The sequence below is a fragment of the Peromyscus californicus genome, unplaced genomic scaffold, assembly GCF_007827085.1.
Source record: "Peromyscus californicus insignis strain IS unplaced genomic scaffold, ASM782708v3 Scaffold_14__1_contigs__length_90479793_seg_2, whole genome shotgun sequence".
Lineage (NCBI taxonomy): Eukaryota > Metazoa > Chordata > Mammalia > Rodentia > Cricetidae > Peromyscus > Peromyscus californicus.
Window position 1 is genome coordinate 77,614,911 of NW_026294436.1, and position 23,431 is coordinate 77,638,341.

Below are 23,431 nucleotides of genomic sequence, written 5' to 3' on the forward strand. Positions count from 1 at the left end.
AAAAAAACTGTAAGGTCTACCTAAAAGCTAAACTCAGACTGCTAGCTTCCCAGCACCTGAACTTCAAAGGCTCGCTCTGCTCTTGGCAAGGCATTTTCAAATCCCATGACCCTTCACTCTTCTACTAAAACCCTACAATGTCTCCCCACTTCACTCAGAGGAGCAACTTAAGTCTTCACCCTCGGCTAAAGAGCTCTATGTGCAAGAACTCAAAACCAGAAAAGGTTAAGATTTGGACTCGGGCCATTGGTGAGCTCAAGGGAACTGACAGTGCTGATCCTTCAAAGGATGCTGGCCTTAACTGATTTGATGGGTGTGTCTTGTGCTCACTGGACCACACGTGAAGGGTCACCCTCAATTCCAAGTGTCTATTTTAGTGAATGACCAGCGAAGAGAACATACTTAGATGATACCAACCGGAATGGAGAAGGGCATGGGAAGGAAACCATTTGGGCCAGTGACACAAGGAACAGACACGTTAAATGTGGACAGTAGATCAGAAGCAACACCTTCGGGTGGATTTTAATGAATTATGGCAACAGGTTCCTTAGGAGTCTTGTGAATACATCAGACTCCTTTGGTATGCTCAGCACCCAGACTCAAGGCTGAACGTGTTGTCTGTAGGCAACCATCCTGCACATGCACACACACACACACACACACACACACACACACACACACACACACACACACACACACACACACACACACACACACATACACATACACACGACTGTAATTTGTATGAATTGTAAATACCAGGAGCACCACCCCCAAAGTTGCCTTGATTTGTAGGAAGTACTGCTCCTCCCCAAGACAGGTCTGTGTGGATTCAGTCTGCTTCCTACTACAGTATTACAGCAGTTAACGAAATCACTGTCCTCCTCTTCAGTCTAGGTTATAAGACTCAGCTACCCAATGAGACACTTAAACACACCTTTGCTGCCTTCCATTTATTACATAGAATTTTGTCCCTAAGATCCTGGGGATATGCTATTTTTGTCTTCTGGTATTTTAAAAAAAAGCCGCACTTTTTTTTCAATTTCATATTTTAAATGTTTTCCTAAATGGAAAGTAAAAATCTCCATGCTGGAACACTTTTCTTGGGGGAAATTCATCACAGTCTTTTCCTATACTGAGTTTACACTTGACAGAAATTAAGACGTGACACTCAGGTTAAATGCCACTGACCTCAATTTAAAGTTCCAGTATAATGCCACCAGCAGGCCAGAGGGTCCCTGATTCCTTGTCCTTGAGACCATTATTTGTGAGTAATAGTCTCATTATGGGGTTTTGCCTGAGGACACATGGAGATCTCAAGCCGAGGAAGGCTCTTACAGGGTTTGATTTGGGCAGAACACCACTTCTCAAATGAACATGATGATTCCTGGGCTAGCTTTTGTGTTTCAGCTTTCTGGTCTGCATGGCTCTCCCCTTGGGGATTCTCCTAGGAGCCAAGCCTAAGAAAGGCAACTTAGATGGAGGTGACTAAGGAAATCAGATGGTCTGCCCCTCTCACACAGGGCTGTGCTCACTGTTTCTGGCAGATTAGCTGCTGGAGGTGAAGCATCCCCTGAAACATTCAGAAATAGCTTTTCCTTCTTCACAGCTTGTAAAAATCTGAGTTCATCCCTGAATTAACAAGTGGTTCTCAACCTGTGGGTCACAATCCCTTTGGGTTGGAATGACCCTTTCATAGGGGGGAGGGGGTCAAATATTAGTTATCCTGCATATCAGATACTTACATTATGATTCATATCAGTAGCAAAATTACAGTTATGAAGTAGCAATGAAAATCATTTTATGGTTGGGGTCACCACATCATGAGGAACTGTATTAAAGGGTTGCAGCATCAGGAAGGTTGAGAACCACTGCCCTAAGGCATCCCTGGGTCTTCACTCCAGGCTTGGTGGCTATGAGCCCATGGTACAGAGCCTGGTTAGCCATTGGAGAACAAGGCTCAGATGTCAAGTCTTGTCTGGTTTCAAGACCCAGGGACCTGGTGATCAGATCTCAGATCTCTCAAGGACTCATTGGTGTTAATTTGTTACTAAAATGGGCTTGCAGTAAGCTGAGCTTCCTTCAGGACCTGGAGTTGCAACTGTCCTGGCAGGAGAGAAGATGGTCCAAAGAAACACCCCCCTGCTTTCGACCATCGGGCTACTGAGACAGAAATCTCCAAGGAACTGGAATGCACTGGAATGTCCCCAGGAGTTGTCAGACCACCTTGCAGGAAAGACTAGAGCTGAGATAATGGTGGATCAGTGATGGATGGGACCACACCTTGACTAAACTACTGAGTTACACACACCTTTACGCTTAATGCCTCACGTCAAGACTCTCAAAAATGGACATGACGGGCAGGGGCATCACCAAACCTCTGTATTTGTGCCTCTTCCTAATGTGGAAACACTGAATGAATCCCCTTTCTCTGCCTTTCACTCTTGCTTGTCTCTTTAACTGGACTCTTGAGGATGGGTGGCTGAGTCTACTTTTTGGGGGCTGCCGGGGTCCAGTAACATAAACATCATTAAGAACCAGGCACCAGTGACAAACCCCCTCAACTGATCTCATAGTGACTTGCAGCCTTCACAAGGGACTGGCACTAGAGCCCATCAGGGAGGAGACCTGGTGTGAACATTCAAAGCCCTCCTGTGGCTCTCTGGTTAAAGATCCACACTAAAGAGATTTGTGCAGCTCTCCTGGGTTCACAGATGGTCACATAGGAAGCCTGACCATCACCACAGTTTGACAAGCTCCAAATATGTACGGAGCACCAATACAGTTACCAGGGCAACACTCAATGCCAACTGCTACAGAGTAGAAAAGGGACATTACAGAAGGAAGACGTGGTCAAGGAAAACTGACAAACTACTTGGGGAGAAAAAAATGAACTGTGTATGTGTATATAAGAATCTCACCAAGACGTGACTCAATGATGAGATGATTGGGATGTATATACCACACTGAGCTACAGAAAAGCCTCAGGTGCAGGAGTCAGGGAGGCAAATCGAGGAAAGGGGAGGAAGGACATGTATGGTGAATGCAGGAGACCAGTAAGGCGGATGGGAGTCTCAGATGACTGAACTCCGTGGCTCTCTTTCTGGTTCAGACGTCTTTACTGATAAAAAAAAAAAATTCTTTGTAAATGAAAACTTCTTGTGCAAAAGGGGAAATTTGCATCTTAATTTTAATCAGTCGAGGAGAAGCAAAACATATTTCCTGGGTTGGCTGTGATTCAATTCCTTTTGGATCAAAATAATCAACATACCAAAGTGGCAAAATTTGGAGTAGATGAGCTCTGAGCACGTTTTCCAATGTCTGCCACATGGCTCCTTCCCCATTTCCTCATGCCTCTCAGTGTGACACCACAAATACACACTGAAACATCCATGTGCTTCCTGGTAGTCAGAGAAAACATGGACCAGACCATGTAGTGACCGCTTTCGACCTCCCTTCAGAACACCTCTGATCCTTGTAATTCTGAGGGTCATTCTCTGAAATCTAGGATGGAGCTCAGATGCTCTCCTGTGGATGGACAGAGACTGTGTTATCGTCCTCCACTGGGGGAAAACGCCCCTCGGTTGTTTTTTGCTAGTTTTCCTTATGATGACTCCATCGTGGCCTTTCCAAGCCATGCCCTCCCATTCTGAAAGTCCTGGGTGGGTGAGCACCTGGCCCTACTTACTGCTCTGATGGGGTGACTTACCATTCCTGCTGCAGTTGCTTCTGGCCTGCTTCTGCGGACCTGCTGTGTGTGCAAGGGACTTCTCTCAGCAGCACCTTGAGCCTCTGGGAGAGTAAGGAGCTTTAAACACCACAGCCTCACTCAGCTGACTTCCTGTGGCCACAGAGGGTCTCCCCTGCTGAGTTGGATGCGCCCTACTGCCCTACAGGTGTGCACTCAGCTGTTCCTGTCCCTTCCACCCTCTCCTACTCTCTGTCCCTCTGCACCAAGATCTGGACTTCTAAGGAGGGAACTCTGAAAGCTCAAAGGACAGATATGAAGACCAGTAGATGAAAACAATTTTAAATAATTATGTGGTTCTGAGTTGAGAGAGACTGGGGACCTCATTACCCTGCTTTTCACATTCTTCATGCTGCTTCCTCATTGAAGAGAGCAGACACAGCTTTCAAGCCATAGAATAATCAACAAACCAAGATTTCCTTCAGGCGAACAGTCTGAGCATGGTTCAGGGGCAGGGGGTGGGGTGAGGGTACTAGCCTGCCTGTGGCCCAGGTCAACCAAGAGGACCAAGAGACTTATCTTAGCCTGCAGCAATGTCTTAGAGGTATGTCTCTGACCCTAGCATGTCCAGAGGCCCTTGACTTCCTAAGTGCACACAGCATCAAAAGGCACTTAAGCCCTAAGTGTAAATTCTGGGCACCACTCCACTAGTGGTCCTGCCTGAGGTACAAGAAGCACACTTCTCTCTCTCTCTCTCTCTCTCTCTCTCTCTCTCTCTCTCTCTCTCCCCCCTTCCCCCCCTCTCTCTCACACACACACACACCACAAAGTCCATGTGAACTCTGCCTGTCCACTCCAACGGACACATGCTTGGTCAGCCCTGACCTTATTTATCTAGCAGGCAAGGACCCAGATACTGAGCAGACAGACGACACTCCTCTCTAATAACAACTCTAGTTCTTAATTATGTGCACTTTCCGTTTCTACAGAACAATCCTTCCAACTGAGTGGAGGACTGAGAAGCTGCCCGGAGTGTCTTCGTCATGAGTGAGCAGTAGCCTAATGCACTCGTGGGAAGAATTCAAATTATCCCATTAACAGATTTGCAAGCTCATCTCCTTTACTGTGAGAACAGTATCTGCATGTCACTACATGATAGCAAACATATTAATTAAAACCTAGATTACACTTCAATCATTAGGGATAATTTAGAGGTCTGAGAAATTATTAAATTAAAAAAAAAAACATGAAGACTGGCTACTTAGTAGGCCACAGAACAGAACCCTTAGCTTTGCTGCTGAATTCATTACTTGTCCTACTGCTGTGACAAAATACCCAATAAAAGCCACTTAAGGACGGATGGAGTATTTGGGTTTGTGTTTCAAGAGAACAGTCCAGGACAGGAACTCAAGGTGGCGTCCCACTGCATGCACAGCCAGGACGTAGAGAACACTGAATGATCCTGGTTAGCTGGCTTTCTGCCTTCTATTCAGTCCAGGGCTCCAGCCCACAGGACAGTACCACCTACAACTCGGGTGTGTCTTTCCACCCCAGGTAACCTAATCTAGATAAACTCACAGGCATGCCCAGGGGCTTGTCTCCTAAAGGAATCTAGATCCTGTTGCTCACTCATAGTAACCATCACAGGTCAGGACAAATATGGGAGATTACTAATTCAAGTCCTTAAAATCCTACCTCACTTTCACTTACATAGAATTTTATACTGAAGAAAATCTTAAGGATGTTAAGTTCTATTCCCTCTTTCAGCACTAGAGGAAACCGAAGCCCCACAAGGTAACTGATCGAATGCCTTTTAAGAACAGAAGACCACAGAGAGCTTGCAGCCTGAGAGCCTGTGACCCACTGGCCTTAGAGCCCATGCTGCCAGAAGTCCATAGTCAGCTCTGGGGCCCGCTACTAAACAACTGCACAGAAACAGACTGGACCATGACCAGGGTGGAGCAGAGTCTACCGGTCTGCGCTCACAGAGGAGAGGGCTTGCTGTGGAGTGGCCAGGTTTCAGAATTTGGTGCTGTGTGTCCTAGAAGGAGAAGTTTTAATGTCAAATGCCTCGTGTACGAGTGTGTTCCTCATCCGGACGCAGGTCCCGGCCCACTCATGCATATGAGAAGGTCTGTCCCTTTATTCTTGCTCCCTTTACATCCATAGAACCCTACTTTTTTTTTTCTTCCAGTTATTGCTCAACCTGAGCCAAGATACTCAAACTCACATTTGGGCTCAATGAGGAGCAGAGATGCAGAACCCTTGTGGTCACATTGTGTCTTCTTGTTTTTTTTTTTTTTCTCGGAGCTGAGGACTAAACCCAGGGCCTTGCTCTTGGTAGGCAAGCACTCTACCACTGAGCTAAATCCCCAACTCCACATTGTGTCTTATATTTCTGCTCTGCACACAGACATTCCAGGACCCAAATTGTTGAAAAGAAAAGAAAGTAGGGTAATTGGTAGCTCAAGGTCTGTAAAACAGGAAAATCTTGCTCAAATAACGTTTGGGCATGTCCACAGACACAGAAGCCAGTATATGGGATCCCTGGCCAAGAGGGGACAATTTGAGTACAAACTTTAGAGGAGTAATGAATTAAAAACTACTAGAAGACAGGAAGTGGGGAGTACAGGTAAATAATGAGGCATATGGGGTGTGGGAGGCCTTGTTTACCACAGAACCCCCAATCACCAACTGACAAGGGCCAAAGCCGGATATCAACATTTTGCGACTGAATAAAGACTAGCTCAGACAAGCTATTACCATCAAAGACAAATCTAGGGGCATTTAAACAAAGACCATGATATCTATATGGTCTCCAAGTGTCTCCTGTAGCTTGTTCTTTAGTATAAAGCAAAAAGCAAAATGAAAAATTATGATAAAGTGAAGAAATCAGACCATACCTTTTCTGGATAATGAAAATTAATACCACCAGTAAAGACAGGATACAGGGTGTCTCCAGTCTGACATCCTAAAAAGGACACACTTTTCTCATGTGTGATAACATCTGAATTGAAACAGTTCCATCCCCAAAGGAGAATCCTTAAGACTCATAAATAAACAACTCACAAGTCTCAGAGAGTTCCTGAAACTTACCAGATGCACAGGCTCTCTCTCCTGGGGTTATAGAAACAGTAAGGACTGCCGGGGAGAAGGAAGACTCTGCGAGCTGTCGAGCTACCTGTGAGTTACATACAGAACTCCAGGGATGCAGTGTTCATTAATCAGCACCCATGATGGGGTGGGCTTTTTAGTAATGTGGCTGTGTTTGAAGAGTCCATGCTCCTGTAAATAGCCCTTCTGTTCACATATTCCCAGGAAAAGTCATACAACTTCTTACTATGTATCTCTGTTCAGATGCACCACATAAATACACGTCCTTTAAAGAAGAGCTAAATTCTATTTTTTTAATAGCGAGAGAACATGCATGCATGTATGTAGTTTCTGGAGTTACAGGCATTTGCAAGCTACTTGGTGTGGGTATTGGAACACACACTCTAGTCCTCTGACAGAGAGGTAAGTACTCTTAACTGCTAAGCCACCTCTCCAGGCCTAAGAGCTCAACTCCTCAACATTGTAAAAGGCAGAGGGTACAGATGCCTTCCAGACAAGAGACCCTGAAATTCCAACCCCGTGTCAGTCTAGTACTGTTCTACACTCCTCCCAGAGAAATGAACTCGAGGTGACTAATAGCTTATCACTGCTTGATGAGTAATCTACAGGTGGAGAAACTGACATCCTTAGAACTCACCCACTCCACCAGAATCTTCCCCACAGCGAGCCTTGCAAAAGTGAATAAAACTAGTCTTTCATCAAAGATGAGTCGACTAACCAGCCACAGTTCTACATTATCACTGGGCTATGCTTCTAACCAAGAGTGTGTGTGTGTGTGTGTGTGTGTGTGTGTGTGTGTGTGTGTGTGTGTGTGTGTGTGTGGTGTGGTGTGTGTGTGTGTGTGTGTGTGTGTGTGTGTGTGTGTGTGTGTGTGTGTGTTGGGTGTGTGTGTAGAAGGGTTAATTCCTGCACTGTGAATCCTAAAATTTGAACACAGCTTTTGCACTGTGGCAAAAAGTATTTATCTTATATGACAGAAACATTTCTATTCTCTACCTTCATGGTTGAGTCTTTAATGTCCTTCCTAGCAGGCTTTTAAAAAGTGTGCATCAGAAGATGTATAGTACATATGATAAAAACAACTTCCTTGGCTGAGATGGCCACAGCTGATTTTAACATGAGGTCTTACTTAGTTCATTTAGAAAATAAAATACATTAACTAATACCACTTCATCTACTTTGAGACATAGACATTACTTATGTAGCTAATAGTCACTAAACACATTTAGATTTTGATCTATTTTTCACACTACACTTCCTTATCCTAAGGACACACAGCAGAAGCTGGAAGGAGCTACTAGGCATGGGACAGACGCCCAGCAGTCTGAAATGACAAGGTGTCCAGGAACTCACTTCACAGAGGGGGATGATCACTGCCCAGCCACCGCCCGAGCTTGCACAAGGCAGGTGCATGTTCTTACAGAGAACATGTACATTCTTGAACACTCTACACAGGTTGGCTAGAACTTCAGTGACTGTGGAGAGGTTGGAATGTTGCAAGTCCAAGACCTAATTAAAAATGATCCTGGGCTATCTTGGGCCCTTGAATAGTCACTGCCCCCCTCTGTGTGTGACTTAACAGCCTTGTGACTATCCCGCCAGCTTCCATCAACCCCAAAGTGAAGCATGTCCTCAGAAAGCACCTGAGACCATACAGACATCCCCCTCTTTGCTAAAGCCCACCGTCTGACCAATGCATCTGAGAACTCCTGATTTACAGCTTTCTTTGTTCTGCTTCTATTAAAATGTTATGAAATTGCTACCTCCTTGGCACATGGCCTTTGGGGAAAGCTGAATCTCTGTTCCCAGGCCTTGGTCATTCATATTTGGTTCTAGAATAAACCATGTCTTTTCCTGTGAGGTAAGAGCTGCGTTTTCACGAACACTGGCTGCGGTAGAACCAGGGTTAGGATGCACCCGTCACTCTGCTCTGCTAAACAAACCCAGAGCGTCACTAAACACGCACGATTGGCAGCCTGCTTTCCAGCCTATGAGTCACTAACAGGGCTTGAGTCATTGTGTCTGTTTGCCCACTATCTAAATAGCCCCAACACCCTTCGTAACAGTAAGAATAAAGGCCTGTGGATTTTGTGCCAAAATAACTGTAGACAGATTCTGCGTGACAAAGAACCTCTGAACCACACGGTGGCTATTGTTACCCACTAGCCACTTTTACAGTTGGTAAACCCACCAGAGCATCCAGGACAGACAGGGCAGTTAAACAGCCAATGACCCCAGCATCCACAGGCTCTAAACAGGCTGTATTTATGCTGTGCAGTAGCTTTGGAAAAGAATCTCCAGCTTTGAATCAGACAGAAGCAAGAATCTGTTTGAGTGGATGAGGACAGAGGGGCTGCGTAAAAGCCGCTGCTGTGTGCATATTACACCTTTTCAGCAGTGAGAAATTCATTTAATAAATCGATTGAAGCCTGAAATCTAATTAAATGTAAAAGAGGCATCGGTCTGAAATGCTAATAAGTTCACACTGTACAGGCGCAGCTCCTGCACATGCCTTTAATAACACATTGCCTGAAGTGTTTTCTGTATTCATTATGACCTGAATCGTTTCCAAACTCAACTTCAAATGCAAACACCTTTGTGCAAGAGATCCATCTGGCCACCTTCTTCTTCCCACGAAAAGGGAATGAAAGGACAAGAAGTCTTAAGGATTGAACCATGATTGTAAGAAAAAGGGAAATCTCTAAGGGACCACATGTGCCTTTTACCCAGAAAAGCCATGAGTGAGTGTCACCTCATTGCTGGCACCCTAGGCTTGGAGTCATATGAATGTTCATGCCTCATAACACAGTTGGGGCTTTCTGGAAATGAATGCTTCAACTAGTTCAACCTAAGCTGGAGCCCATCTTCAATCTATTTGTTCAATACATTTGTCTAATTAGGGGTGTGGGCAAGTGTTGTGCTGTATGTAAAGATAAGAAGACAGCATGTGGGAGTCAGTACTCTCCTTCCATCGTATGAGTACTGGGAATCGAACTCAGGTCATCAGGAGTTGCGAGTGACTGTCCTCTGAGCCAAGCAACTTAAAGCATGCAGCTGTGCCCACCTTGCAAATACCATCCCAGCAGGGCTTGTTGATAGTTTACACCTCTTCCCCCACCACCCTCCAACCTCTGCCTCCCCCGATAGTGCCCAACTGCACCCTACTAACTGGCAACTCTCCCTGTGGCATTGCAGGGGGCAGGGGCTAAAGGCAGAGGACTCCATCTCTGTGGCTACAGGGATACCCTGATCCTTGCTGAGTAGGGCTTTCTGGATACAGCCGTTAAGCGAGGAGCACCCACATCCCTTTAAGAAACCCTTCACCTATGCTCTGTCAGGACGCCCAGTAGAGCTCACTGATTCTTCAGTGACCTTTGGTGGAATCATGCCTGGGTTTGCCACTGGGACCTTAGGAGAAGGGGCAGATATGGCTTATGTCTTTCCTTGGGAAGGGATTTTAGGAACATTAGGTTCAATGGCAAGTGCCTTTGCCCACTGAACCATCTCACTGACCCCTAGAGCCCACCCTCAGGCACCAGGAGCACTCTCCTACCACAGCCGCAGAGTTCAGCTTTCCTGCTGACTCTCCAAAGATAGCCAGGCTCCTGGTGCTGACCTCCACCTGCGCCTCAGAGTAATTCTGGGACATCAGAGGTAGAGTCAGGTACTTCAGGTAAGAGGATTCATCAGGGCTGGGCTCTGGGTTATTGCTTCCACACAGCATGCCTGCTTCTCAGCTCAAGTCCCTCCCACATTCTCCATCTAACTGAGATGTGGAAACAAAGGATACACAATGGCATCTGGGACCACTCTCCTCCCCATCTCACGGCCTTCTCCTGTTCCTCACTTCATGCTCCATTACAGTCACACTCACCTCACCGCTGTTCCTTGTTCTCTTAGACATGCCTCTGGCCCAGGGCCTTTGCACTGGCTGCACCCTCTTCCTGCAACACCTCTCCAGCTAGTCATGTGTCTCTCATGCCTTCCTCCAGGTCTTCACTTGCATGTGACCTTCTTGGTGAGGTCTATCCTCACCCCTTGAGAATCCATGCCCATTATCCCAGGACCCTGTGTTGGTGAGTTTATCTGATAAATCCACAGATAGCTCCAAATGAACATTTGTGCAGTTATTCAAGTTCAGAGGCCAAAACCCCCAAGCCTCTGGACCTGATAGACGGAAAGGGCTCGCTGAGCTGTTGGCGCACTCCACAGTGGTAGCCCATCTATGCTCCCACATTTTGGTGTATTCTGGGAGATGACATCACTGTCCCCAACCATGGCATAGGAAGTACTGTGTGGTGTTCCTAAGCACAAGAAGGCCACGGTATGTCTTATCCGAGAAAAACAGTAGTGGTGCTCCCTCAGAGTTCCAGTGATGCTGGGCAGAAGTTCAGTGTTACTGAGGCAAAATCATGCATAGGTGTGGTGTCTTTAAACAGAACACAAAAGAATGATAGATGAACTGAGCTTCCCAAATCTGAAAAACTCCTGAGTATTCACTTCAAAACTTCTGGAGCATGCCAAGCTGCACACCATGCCAAGCTGCACACCATGCCAGGCATGCCAAACTGCACACCAGCTAGCCACAAACCATGCCAAGCACACCAAGCTACACACCATGGCAAAAAATAAGCAACGCTTCTAATCATGACAATCATAGATGCCATTCAACCTTTACACCATGTGTTACCGTTCTTCACAGAAGACAAGGTATTAACATTGTTCCTTGGGAAGCAACTGGACAGGATCAGAGAATTCTGCTTGTATCCATAACTGTAACATTGAACATCTATGCAGATAGGTGGGTTGGAATAAAGATGGCAAGTGGGTCTGCAGTAACAACACAAGCAAACACATCAAAGCTAAACCAATCAGCAGTCTTAAGACTCAAAAAGATGACACCAACAAATGCTTTTGGGGCTAGAGAGACTGTCCAGAAGTTAAGAGCACATACTGCCCTTGCAGAGGATCCGAGTTCAGTTCCCAAACTCCCATGTCAGGCAGCTCACAACCTCCTGAAACTCCACAACTAGGGGATCCAGTGTTCTCTTCTGACCTCTGCAGGTACCTGCATACATGTGGCATACACTCACATGGACATATATACATACAGGTAAATAAAAATAATATGAATAAATAAAAAGAATCTTGCACATATTCATAGTATAACATAAAGAGGAAATATAATCACCTATAGTGATATAGAATGCATGAATTTTCATCTCTGAGAAAATTCATTATTCATCAAGAGTCTTTCTTACCAACAATACAACCTGGAATGTGTTATACAGTGTCTCTGATGATACCTTTATCCTTATTTGATAAGACCATTACACAGAATAATCGGCTCATTCTAATGGGGATTTTTTTTATTGGAATCACTCATTTTGTATCTCAGCAATCCCTAGTTCCTAGTCATGATCTGGTTGCTCACAAATTCAGAATCAAATCCAGCTCCAATCTTAAGGTACTTTTCTTATCATTACAAAAAAAAAAAAAAAAAACAAAAACAAAAAACAAAAAACAAAAAAAACTCATTCTACCTAGGAGGGCTGAGACACAAGTCTCCTTTCCTAAGGAGCATGTCACAAGAGAAAGATGCCCCTTGTCACGGCGAACAGTAGACCAGAAATGACACCAAAGAGGATGAAATTATCCAGCCATCTTTCTCTGCCCACCTCTGCTGACCCCATGACATCCTGAAGGAGAGATGTACTACACAGGGAGAGACACAAACCTAAGAAGAGAATATTTACTTCTGACTTTGGCCTCTGAGATGCCAATCTGCTGAATGCCTTCTACAACACAGAACTGCTGGGGATTGGATGTGTGCACAGTGAGACAAAGGGATGGAAAGGGTACGGGGGATGTAGGAGGAGACACCCATGGGAGAAACAGTCATCTCTGTGTAGGCATCAGAGAAACCTCCTTCCAACCTCCATCTAGGAAGTTTCTAGAGTCCTGTTTCTAACATAATGGGGGAAACCCTCAACAGCCCCATACCACCACCCACTCAGTGCCAGGCTAATGTGGCAGCTACTTCGTCCTATTCCTTGGTGCCTAAAACCAACCCTCTGCCAACAGAACCCTCTCTGTCACTTCTGCATACTGTTTCTAGGGAGTTGATACCCAAGCCAACATCATTTTCTGGTCCCTTGAATCCCACATTCTGTCACAGCCTCACACTCTAGTCCACAGAGGAGTGTGTTTCAGTCCCACCTCACTAGAGACAGATAAAGAGAGCAGAAGACACTTGAAAGCATTACAACCATCTCAGCAGAGTGTCAGCTACATGGCTGAGCTGTTGTTATCACTAGACTCTGGCTGTTTCCACAGCATGTTCTACAAGAACTTCACTCCCAACACTGCATCCAGTTTCCTCATCTTAATTTGTAAGAGAATTCAATTTTTTTCTCCTCAGCACTCTTCCCTTAGAAAAATCCCAAACTCAAAGACAAGCAGCTGTCTGTCAGACTCCTCCTGCATACCAAGTCTGAATGGAAAGTCTTTTCTTCCTTCAAGTTGGCAACTTCCCCCCACATCGACTATCTGTGGCAGAGCACAATGTCTGTTGAAATGATGACTGTAATTAAGGCAGGTGTACACACTCCTCCCTCTGGATCCTTCAAAAGGTGCATTCATTCTCAGTAAAATTGAAGGTAGGCATAATATTTTGACACACCACGTACAACACCTGATGAAAATCGGGAGATGAGGAAGGCTGGGAACCAATGGTGGTCATGCCCAGTGTGTATCACATCCTTCAGGTGTGGATCAGTGGATCACAGCACATGCAGAAAGACCAGTTACACACCAGGAGATGAGGAAGACTGAGAACCCACAGTGGTCATGCCCGGTGAGTATCACATCCTTCAGGTGTGGATCAACCAGTTACACACCAAACCAAACCAGTGGTCAGAAGTTTAGAAAAGCATGATTATCTATTGAATTCATCATTTTTCTCATCACTGTGGCCAAATAAATACTTGACAAGAACAGAAGTGAGGGAAGAGAGGTTTGTTTGGGCTCATGCAGTTTGAGGGGCTAGACTCCATCATGGCAAGGCGGTACGGTACAAAGGGGTGGTGAAGGAAACAGTTCATGTCTGCTGCAGCAAGAATATGAGACTGTTTGCTCATCCGGCAGATCAGGAGTCAGATCCACACAGGAAACAAGGCCAGCTATAAACCTGAAGGATAGCCCCCGTGACCTGCCTCCTCCAGTGAGGTCCCGCCTCCTAAAGGTTCAACAAACTCCCAAAAATCAGCATCTGCCAGAGACCAAGTGTTCAAACACATGCACCTATGAGAGACATTTCACATCCATCGCTTCAGCATGGACTTCCCGAGGGGAACCAGGACCCCAGCACAGGCAGCCTGGCTCTACACCTGTGTCCCCAAACACCATACTCTGGTGACTAGCAAGACTCATGACCAATGCCTTCCATATGAAGAAGTCCTGGTGTTTCCTGTGCCACACTGCTTCTTATTCTAGAAGCCTTCATGCAAAGAACTTACCCACATTTCCACACAAGGAAAATGGAGAGGACAGCCTTTGAGTTAAAACTAACCAGAAGCAAAACAGAACAGTGGCCAGCTCCATATTTCCTTTCCACTTCAATATGTGGCAGTTTGTGCTCAGACAAAAAGAAAAAGGTGGCTTAAAATATGAAGAAATAAAGTGCATTTATTGGGTCTGTTGACAAGGACCAGAGAGGGAAGAGTTGGGTAAATGAAGTAAGATAGGTGACGTAGTGTTCATAGCAGGATACTGCAAGGGTGTTCATTAATAATAATAACCCAATGCCTGGGGCACACCTGGGACCACATGCTTCCTTGAATCCTTTATCTTCTACCTAGTGCTACCTAAATTTTCCACATCTTCAACCACTTACCTTTCCAGGCTTTCTTTATTGGAAAAGTAAAAAAGCGAAAGGCACAGTATAAATTTTAATCTATCTGTACCAATGACACTGAGCTAATATTTTGGTGTTCGCTTGCCCTGTGTCCACTGCCTGAGTGTGTGGTCTCCATTAACCCTCACAGCAGCCTGCCAGAGCAAGTACTGCTATCAGTCCATCTTCATGCCTCAGAAAAATGAGGTGGAAGGAAGCCACTAACTTGCCAAATCACATGAGTAGTAGAATGTTGTAGGCTAGCGGAAGCCATCACCCTTCCATGTGGCTGGGTTGGTGAAGAGCTCATGACTTCACCCCACTTGGCTGAATCACGGCTTCTCTAGTCCCCAACTGGATGGAGTCTTTGCTTGGCCAATCCCTTCAGCACTCACTGTTTCTAGGCCTGGCCCAGCAGGAGGTAGACCTCATGGTCACCTTTGGCTTTGTCAGACTTACAACAACCTCCCCATTAAAAAAAAGTAAAATGTTATTACTTCCTGGGGTCCTACTATACGCTCATTTCCATGTCACATTATCCTATGGGACGAGTCCTCACTGAGAGGTAAAAGATTGGACCAGAAAATGAAACAACTTACCCAGAGTCTCACAGCTGGTGAAGAGCAAGTTCTTGGGGTTAGGGTCTCTCTGGATGGGGTGAGCACTTGTGAACAAAGCCAGTTCCACCTTTCCTCTTTAGGTTCACTTAGTCTTTGTTTTGTACCAGCGATGCTGGGAGACCATGGCATATAATCTCACCAACTCCATGCCTGCCACCCTGCCCTACAACTGGAGGTTAAGCATCATTCAAAGGCAGGAAGCTCAAAGAACCAGCAGTTCATCACTGGATTTATCATCTATTGCACAACAGAACCAACTCCCTACCTAGAGATCTAAAGTCTTCTATTGACCTACCAGTCTGGGCAATTGATGCCCCACTGAGAGCAAGCACTCAGACTCCTCCTGCTGCTCCTCCTCCCAGTCTAAAGATGTACTCACACAATAAAGTCTAGCCCCCACCAACCACTATCTAGATTCCTCTGGGATAACGGGTGATGCATGAATTTGCCTGCAAAGGCCGGAAAATGTTATAATTCAAGCAGTGCGGAGGGCAAGCTGCCTCAGATCCTTGAGATAACTGAAATTGACCCATAACTCACCAGCCACTGTGGGAAATCCTATCACTTTGCACATTTCACCTCCATAGCCAGAAATCAAATCAGGAGACATGGTCAGAATGCTAATTTGGAACCTCAGACGCAATGCCGTCTTTAATGACTCTTGGCAAAAGATACTCATTAGCAATCTCAGCTCATCTAAATTAAAACATGAAACCTAGAGATTAAGCATAGAAATTTCAATTTCTCAGCCCCATACAACCATGGAAAACTCACACCATGGGAATACAGCTGCTCCTTGGGGCTTTGCTACATTTGTAAATATTTCAACAAGATCCATGCAAAGGGAAGCCAGGGAAAGGAGTGAATAGATCCATCAGGTCCCAACTGTACCTGTGGGCCATCAAAGTGAGCAGCAGTTCTTCATGGCCAATATAAACCATCCTGTTAGGGAAGATTCTCTCCGCCAATGGCCAGGGTCATCTCTTCTATGACACAAAGCTCAGATTCTAAACACACAGCAGGCTGCTGGCAGTGGCCCTGCTATTCAAAGTGCACAGGAAGACGGTACAGCCAGGCTCGTGTTAGGTGTGTAAAGTGCTGTGCTAATGACAGACTCATCATTGGTTCTAAACCTCACTCAATAACTGTTTCCAGAACATCAGGAAAATCACTCAATAACCTCCAGGAGAAGCCTCTCTCATCTGCCATGGCCCAGGAGAACACATGCACCACCAGCTTTCCCCTCTGTTCTTGACTAAATTCTTCTTAGGCTCAGGAAGAGGGAGCCATTCCCGGTCTGCAGCAACACCCAATATGCAGCCCAGAAACATGAGTGTAAAGCTGGATACTAGACATCACAGCTTCACAACTTGCCTTCCCTTCACAGACCATATACTCAGAAATGTAACCAGTGCTGGAGAAAGAACTCAGCAGGGAAAGCTGCCACCCAGCACCCACAGAACAAAGCTGGGTGTGGTCATATACATCTGCAACCCGCACCCACAGAACAAAGCTGGGTGTGGTCATATACATCTGCAACCGCACCCACAGAACAAAGCTGGGTGTGGTCATATACGTCTGCAACCCGCACCCACAGAACAAAGCTGGGTGTGGTCATATACGTCTGCAACCCGCACCCACAGAACAAAGCTGGGTGTGGTCATATACATCTGCAACCGCACCCACAGAACAAAGCTGGGTGTGGTCATATACATCTGCAACCGCACCCACAGAACAAAGCTGGGTGTGGTCATATACGTCTGCAACCCTAGTGCAGAGGAAGCAGAGGCAGGCAGATCCTCAGAGCTTGCTGGCCAGCCAGTCTAGCCAAACAGTGACTTCCAGGTTCAGTGAGAGACTGTCTCAGAAGATAGGATGGAGGGTAGTTGAGAAAGACATCCAACATTTACCTCTGAGCGCCACATGAAAGAACATAAATGTACACACACACACACACACACACACACACACATGCACTACACAGACACACAGATGTACATATGCACTCACATGCATTACACAGACACACAGATGCACACACACACATGCACTACACAGACACACAGATGTACATATGCACCCACATGCATTACACAGACACACAGATGCACATACACACATGCACTACACAGACACACAGATGTACATATGCACCCACATGCATTACACAGACACACAGATGCACACACACATGCACTACACAGACACACAAATGTACATATGCACTCACATGCATTACACAGACACACAGATGCACACACACACATGCACTACACAGACACACAGATGTACATATGCACCCACATGCATTACACAGACACACAGATGCACACACACGCACTACACAGACACACAAATGTACATATGCATTCACATGCATTACACAGACACACAGATGCATACACACACACATACACTACACAGACACACAGATGCACACACACACATACACTACAGACACACAAATGTACATATGCACTCACATGCACTACACACACAGATGCACACACACACACATGCACTACACAGATACACACATACACTACACAAACACACACATATACTAGACATCCATGCACACTCACACACAACACTGAAAAACCTCCCTGTGAGGAAGGAATAGTCTGCAAATGACACAAAGATAATCAGCATTTTAATTCTTTTTTTTTTCCCAGTTAAAAGTCTCTCCTGAGCTTTCCCCTGGGCACAATGGCTCAGAGGCTCGCCTGGATTCTGAAACTCAGCTGTTTAACCTGAAAAGGCCACCTTCTACAAAGACACAGGCCCTTCTACGTGTAAGTAGCAAACTGGAAAGACACTTAAAAATGTGGAGGGGTTGGGTGTGGTGATGCACGCTGGTAACCCTGGCACTCAGGAGGTTGATTCCATGATCTCAAAACCAGTCGAGGCTACACAACAACATCTTGTCTCAAAAACAAAACAAAACAAACTGAAACAGGGCTAGGCAGGTAGCTCTGCACGTAAGAGCACTTGCTGCTCTGCAGAGGACTCAGGTTCAGTTCCCAGAACCACATCATGCAGTTCACAAACACCAGAAACTAGTTCCAACTCCTTGGTCACCTGCATGCACACAGGGCACACAAACTCACGACAGCATGCATATGCACATAGACATTTGCATTCATCAATAAATCTAAAAAAGCAAGGAACCTTCTAGTCTTTCATGCTGCAGACGCTAGGGTGGGAGCCTGCGTCAGTCCTAGAGGAGAATATTTCTTTTTCCATCAAGTGCTCTCGTACACGCCTTTCAATCCTCTCTCTCCAAGGGTTCCCACTTTGGAGCATCCACAGTGTAACCGTTTGTTCCTGACTGCGACAATGGTGGACACAGGCTATCTATCTCTGTAGTTTACATAAGCTGAGGATCTTTCCTGGGCAAAAATAAGTTACATAAAAGGGTTGGAGCAATGGCTCATCAATTAAGAGTGTATACTGTTCTTCAATAGGACACAAATTTGGTTCCTAGTGCTCACACCAGTTGGGTCAAACTACTTGGAACTCCAGCCCCACTGCATGTAATACCAGGTATCTTCTGGCCTCCAAGGGCACCTGCACTCATGTACACATAACTATACACAGATACACACACACACACACACACTTAAAATTTTTTAAAAAATCTTTTTAAAAATTTGATTATAGGAAACAAAAACAGACATTCTGTTTCACTGCATGAAACACAGCCACCTTGTGGTAATCAATGAGTTAGTAACTATGGACAAAGAAACTGCCCTGGTCACCATGGTGACCACTCCAGCTGACCCTGCAGAAGACCCCAGGAAAACATCCTTCCCAAGTACACAGATGGTCACAACAGATAGGCAGAGAAGCCATGCAGGGCTCCCACCAGATGCTTGTGACATATTCCCAAATCATCCCTGGTCGCCACCACTGACTGAGGGAGCGACCTTTCTGAGCAGGTCATGTGATGACAGCTTCCAGTGAGGTTCATCTCAACAAAAACTATCCAGCCTTGAAAAGAGCCCCTTTGCCGGCATTCCTGGTCTTGCCACTCAAAAGGCCAGCCTGGGACCTAACAAAATGACAAAGGAAGTGCCAGGGCTTAACAGCCCTTCCATAACCACAGGAAACTCCCAACCCCGTAAAGCAAGCTGGGACACAACTAAAATGTGCACAGAGAAGCCCAGGTTACTCCGCATGTGCCTACATGACTATGGAGGGGCAACACTGCATGCCGCCTGCGTCCTGCAGAAGAGCAGCATGGGGCATACATGCTGCCTGTGTCCTGCAGAAGAGCAGCAGGGGGCACAGTAACACTCACTGAGTTCTCCTGTTACCCCTGTCTTGGGTCTACAGCGATGAGTGAGGCAGAGCAGTAACTCTGAGCAGGGCCAGAACAAGAAAGAGGCGATCGAGGGAACCGAAGCCCAAGTTCTAAGTAGGCCATGACTCCCCTGCTGAGCCAGTGCCCACCCTGAGCCTCTACCACTGGGTCTGCAATTGCAGCAGCAATCCTGACCCTTGTTACACACTGGACACATTCAGAAAAACACAGGTGCAAACAAATCCTTTTGGAAAACAGTCGTCAAAAATGATAAGGGACTTGGGGATGTTTAGTAACAAAATTCCTGGGCCAATCATAAGTTTTGGGGACAAAAAAAATCAGTAACAATGAAAGAACTCAGAGAAAACCTCAGTCTATCGCACAAAACCTTGCCCAGGAACAATACCAAGTTGAGGGCTAACATCTGGAAACATCTGCCACGGCTTGCCTCATCTTCAAAAGAACTTTGGAGACAGATGTACACATCACCTTACTACTGTTACTGAAGAGACAAGACAACCAGACCAGAAGGTTTTTCAAAACCTGAGAACGAATGAATGGCAGTGAGTGCTGGCCTAGGCTGTTACACTGTTTTTAGTCAACAGTGAGATTTACACAGTCATTTTTCAAGGAAAGCAGAGTAATGAAGATCTCAGAGCATGTCTGTGATGACATTTACTGTCAACTTGAGCAGATCCAGATTCACCTGGAAGACAAGCCTCCAGGCATACCATCTTGGATAGGTTAGCTGGGGTGGGAAGAAGACACACTCTAAAAGCAAGTGGTACCCTTCCCTGGGCTTGGGTCTTTGATTTCATAAAAAGGAGAAGGCCAGCTGAGCACCAGCACTCACTGCTCCCTGCTTCCTGGTTGCAGACACAATGTGACCAGCTGCCTCCCAAGCTCCCACGTCTAGGACTTCCATATTGGTCTTTACACGCAAACAGTGAACCAAAATGAAGCTTTTTCCCTTAAATTGCTTTGGTCAGGGTATTTTCTCACAGCCATAAGAAAGTCCTGTGTGTGTCCTGCCTCACTTACCTCCACAGCTTGATGATAACTCTGTGGGGGTCAGAAAGCATGGACTGCCATCACGTTAGCAGGCTAAAGAATGTGTAGTACCACATGTGGCTTTGGTAAAGGGGAAGAAGAGCAGCCAAACTCTCTGAAGCCAGCAAGCCCACTGGACACACCCAAAAGACTTAAGCAAACTATGAGACTGACCTCCACATCCCAGTAAAGCTGAACATGGTGCTCACGCAGCGGGGAAGGGGTGGTGGTGTGAGTCCATCCAGGCGCATGAGGAGAGCCGGAGCACCAAAGAGCACCAAGTATTTCACATAGAAGAAGAGTACTTGGGCCAGGGCCAGTCCTCCTGAAAAGCAAAGGGACTCGTCAGTCACACCAGTGAAATACAGCAGTCCGAGACTGTCCTGCTCCTCCACCAGTCCCTTCTTGCCCTCCACAGTCTTGGGCATTTGCACTAGGTCCCTAGCTGGTCCTGTTTGGGGAAAGTTAAGGGCCGCAGCCTCACTGGAGGAAGTATGTCACTGGGGTAGGTGTGAGAGTGAAAAGCCACATACTTCTAGTTCACTCTGTTTCTTGCTTGTGAACACTCAGCTTCCTGCCCCATAGTCACACCTGCCACCTACTTCCAGGCTGCCCCCACCATCATTGACTCTAACCCTCTAGAACTATAAGCCCAAATAAACCCTCTTCTATAAGATGCCTTGCTGTGGTGTGTTGTCACAGCAACAGAAAAGTAACCAACAAAAAATGAGATCACCTTTATTACTGTCACAGGCAAGAGGACCTCTTCCCAAGTCACATTTTTTAGCTTTAAAAAAAAATGCTTATGTGCATGTGTTTGTGTATGTGAGCACATATTGCCACAGTGCACTTGTAGAAGCCAGAAAACAACTTCTGGGAGCTGATTCTCTCTTCTCCTGGGAGCTGGTTCTCTCTTCCACTGGGAGCTCCAGGGGATTGAATTCAAGGCATCAGGCTTGTGTGGCAAGTGCCTTCTCCAACTAAGCCACCTTGCCAGCACACAAGGCATGCTTTCACAGATAATAGAGAAAAAGTATGAAAAAAATACCCATTTCATTTAAAACCTATGTGTCGCGTCCGCCTCGACCAGCAAGGAAGACGCAACACCAGGTTCTTCTCCAAGCAGTTTATTCAGGAACCTTGAGACAATTTTCTGACCCCAGGGAAAGCCATCTTCTTCTTCTCCTTCTCCTCCTCCTGGGGAAAGCCAGCCCACGCCCTTTATAGCCACTGGGCAACCAACCCCGTAGTGCCAAGTGGACAATGCCGATAGGGTCAGACATACGCAAGAAAGCCAGATTCCACGCTCAAGCCAAATAAGGAGTTGTTTATCCCAGAGAACACCTGACATCGGGAAGGCGGAAGCCGGACGCCGGCGCCATCTTTGAGGCGTGGCCGTGCACGGCTCTCTACACCTATGAGGGTAGGGGTCCTTCACAAGTCCTTTCAAAACCTGCATCCATCCAGAATCCAAAGTCAGATCAGTGAGTACTGGTGAAGACACATACATAGCACATAAGAATGTCAGACAACACAGCCACCTTGGAAAACAGAGAGGCAATTCCTCAAACAATTAAGCATAGAGTCTCCCTATGTCCCAGGAATTCCAGTCTTTGATCAAAAGAAATGCAAGTGTTTCTACACAGATACCCAGGTTAGTTTAGTTAGCAGCATTTCTCTTAATAGCCAAAAGATGGAAACAATCCAAATGTCCATCAACAAGTTATGGCGGATCCAGACAATGAAATATTACTCTACCTTACAAAAAAAGTGATGTGCTCACCTAGAACTGAAGTCCCCAGAACAAAAGCCATATCTGTGTTAAAGTCTGCAAGCCTGAATGATCGACTACTACATGCTGTGGAACCAATCCCTTGGTACACTGTGAAGATCTGTCGCTTGTGACTGGTTTAATAAACAAGCTGACTGGACAAAAGGTTAGGTGGAAAAACCAAACTGAGAATGCTGGGAAGGAGAAGGGTGGAATCAGAGGAGTCACCAGCCAGATGCAGAGGGAACAGGAGGTGAATGTGCCATGCTAATAAAGGTACCTCCACATGGCAGAGCATAAATAGAAATATGAGTTAACTTAAAATGTAAGAGCTAGTTAGTAATGAGCCTGAGCTATTGGCCAAGCATTTACAATTCATATTCAGCCTCTGAGTTGGTTATTTGGGACCAGGTGGTTGAGACAGGAAATGTCCACCTACAACTATGTAATTGTGGAGAATTAGAATGTTGCTGATACAGAGCCAAATTGCCTTAATAAACCTTAGTCCCTTAAATACCCATTCTTTGTCCATTTCTGTGTTTGAATTAACTTTTTTTCACATATCCAGTAAAATTGGGGATCTATAATGACTTAGTAGACCATCAGCTCCCACCAACCTAAGAAGCTAAAAATGCCATCAGATGGCATCTGAGACCACAGGAGACATTTCTCTGGTTTGATAAAGCCTGCCTTCCTGATGTCCTCCAACAACACATCCAGAAAATCTTGTGATCTGTGGCTTTCTTGTACTCTGTGACTTGAAGAGTGGCTTGTTTTCCGTGTGATGCAGGGTCACTGTTAGAGCCACATACTCCACTAAGGTGACTATGAGGCCAGCAGTGACAGCTGCTGTCAGTGTCTCTGTGAGGCTGGTGCTTGTCCTTTAGATTTCTGAAGGCCACCTGGTCAGCTGCAGAAGCTATTCTGCAGTGTCTCCTGTATAACAGGGAAAGTTCTGGATGATGCATGAACATGCCATTGCTGTCTC

The 23,431-nt window shown here is 45.9% G+C and overlaps 1 protein-coding gene across 6 annotated transcripts in view; it reads right to left on the reverse strand.

Annotated features, from left to right (window-relative positions):
* Positions 1 to 23,431, reverse strand: part of Hhat (hedgehog acyltransferase) — a 280,570-nt gene that overhangs the window by 159,476 nt on the left and 97,663 nt on the right. For all 6 annotated transcript variants that reach the window (XM_052738051.1, XM_052738053.1, XM_052738054.1 and 3 more), the window contains one exon: positions 20,847 to 20,997. In XM_052738051.1, the coding sequence (XP_052594011.1) occupies positions 20,847 to 20,997 (151 nt within the window). The remainder of the gene's footprint in view (positions 1 to 20,846; positions 20,998 to 23,431) is intronic.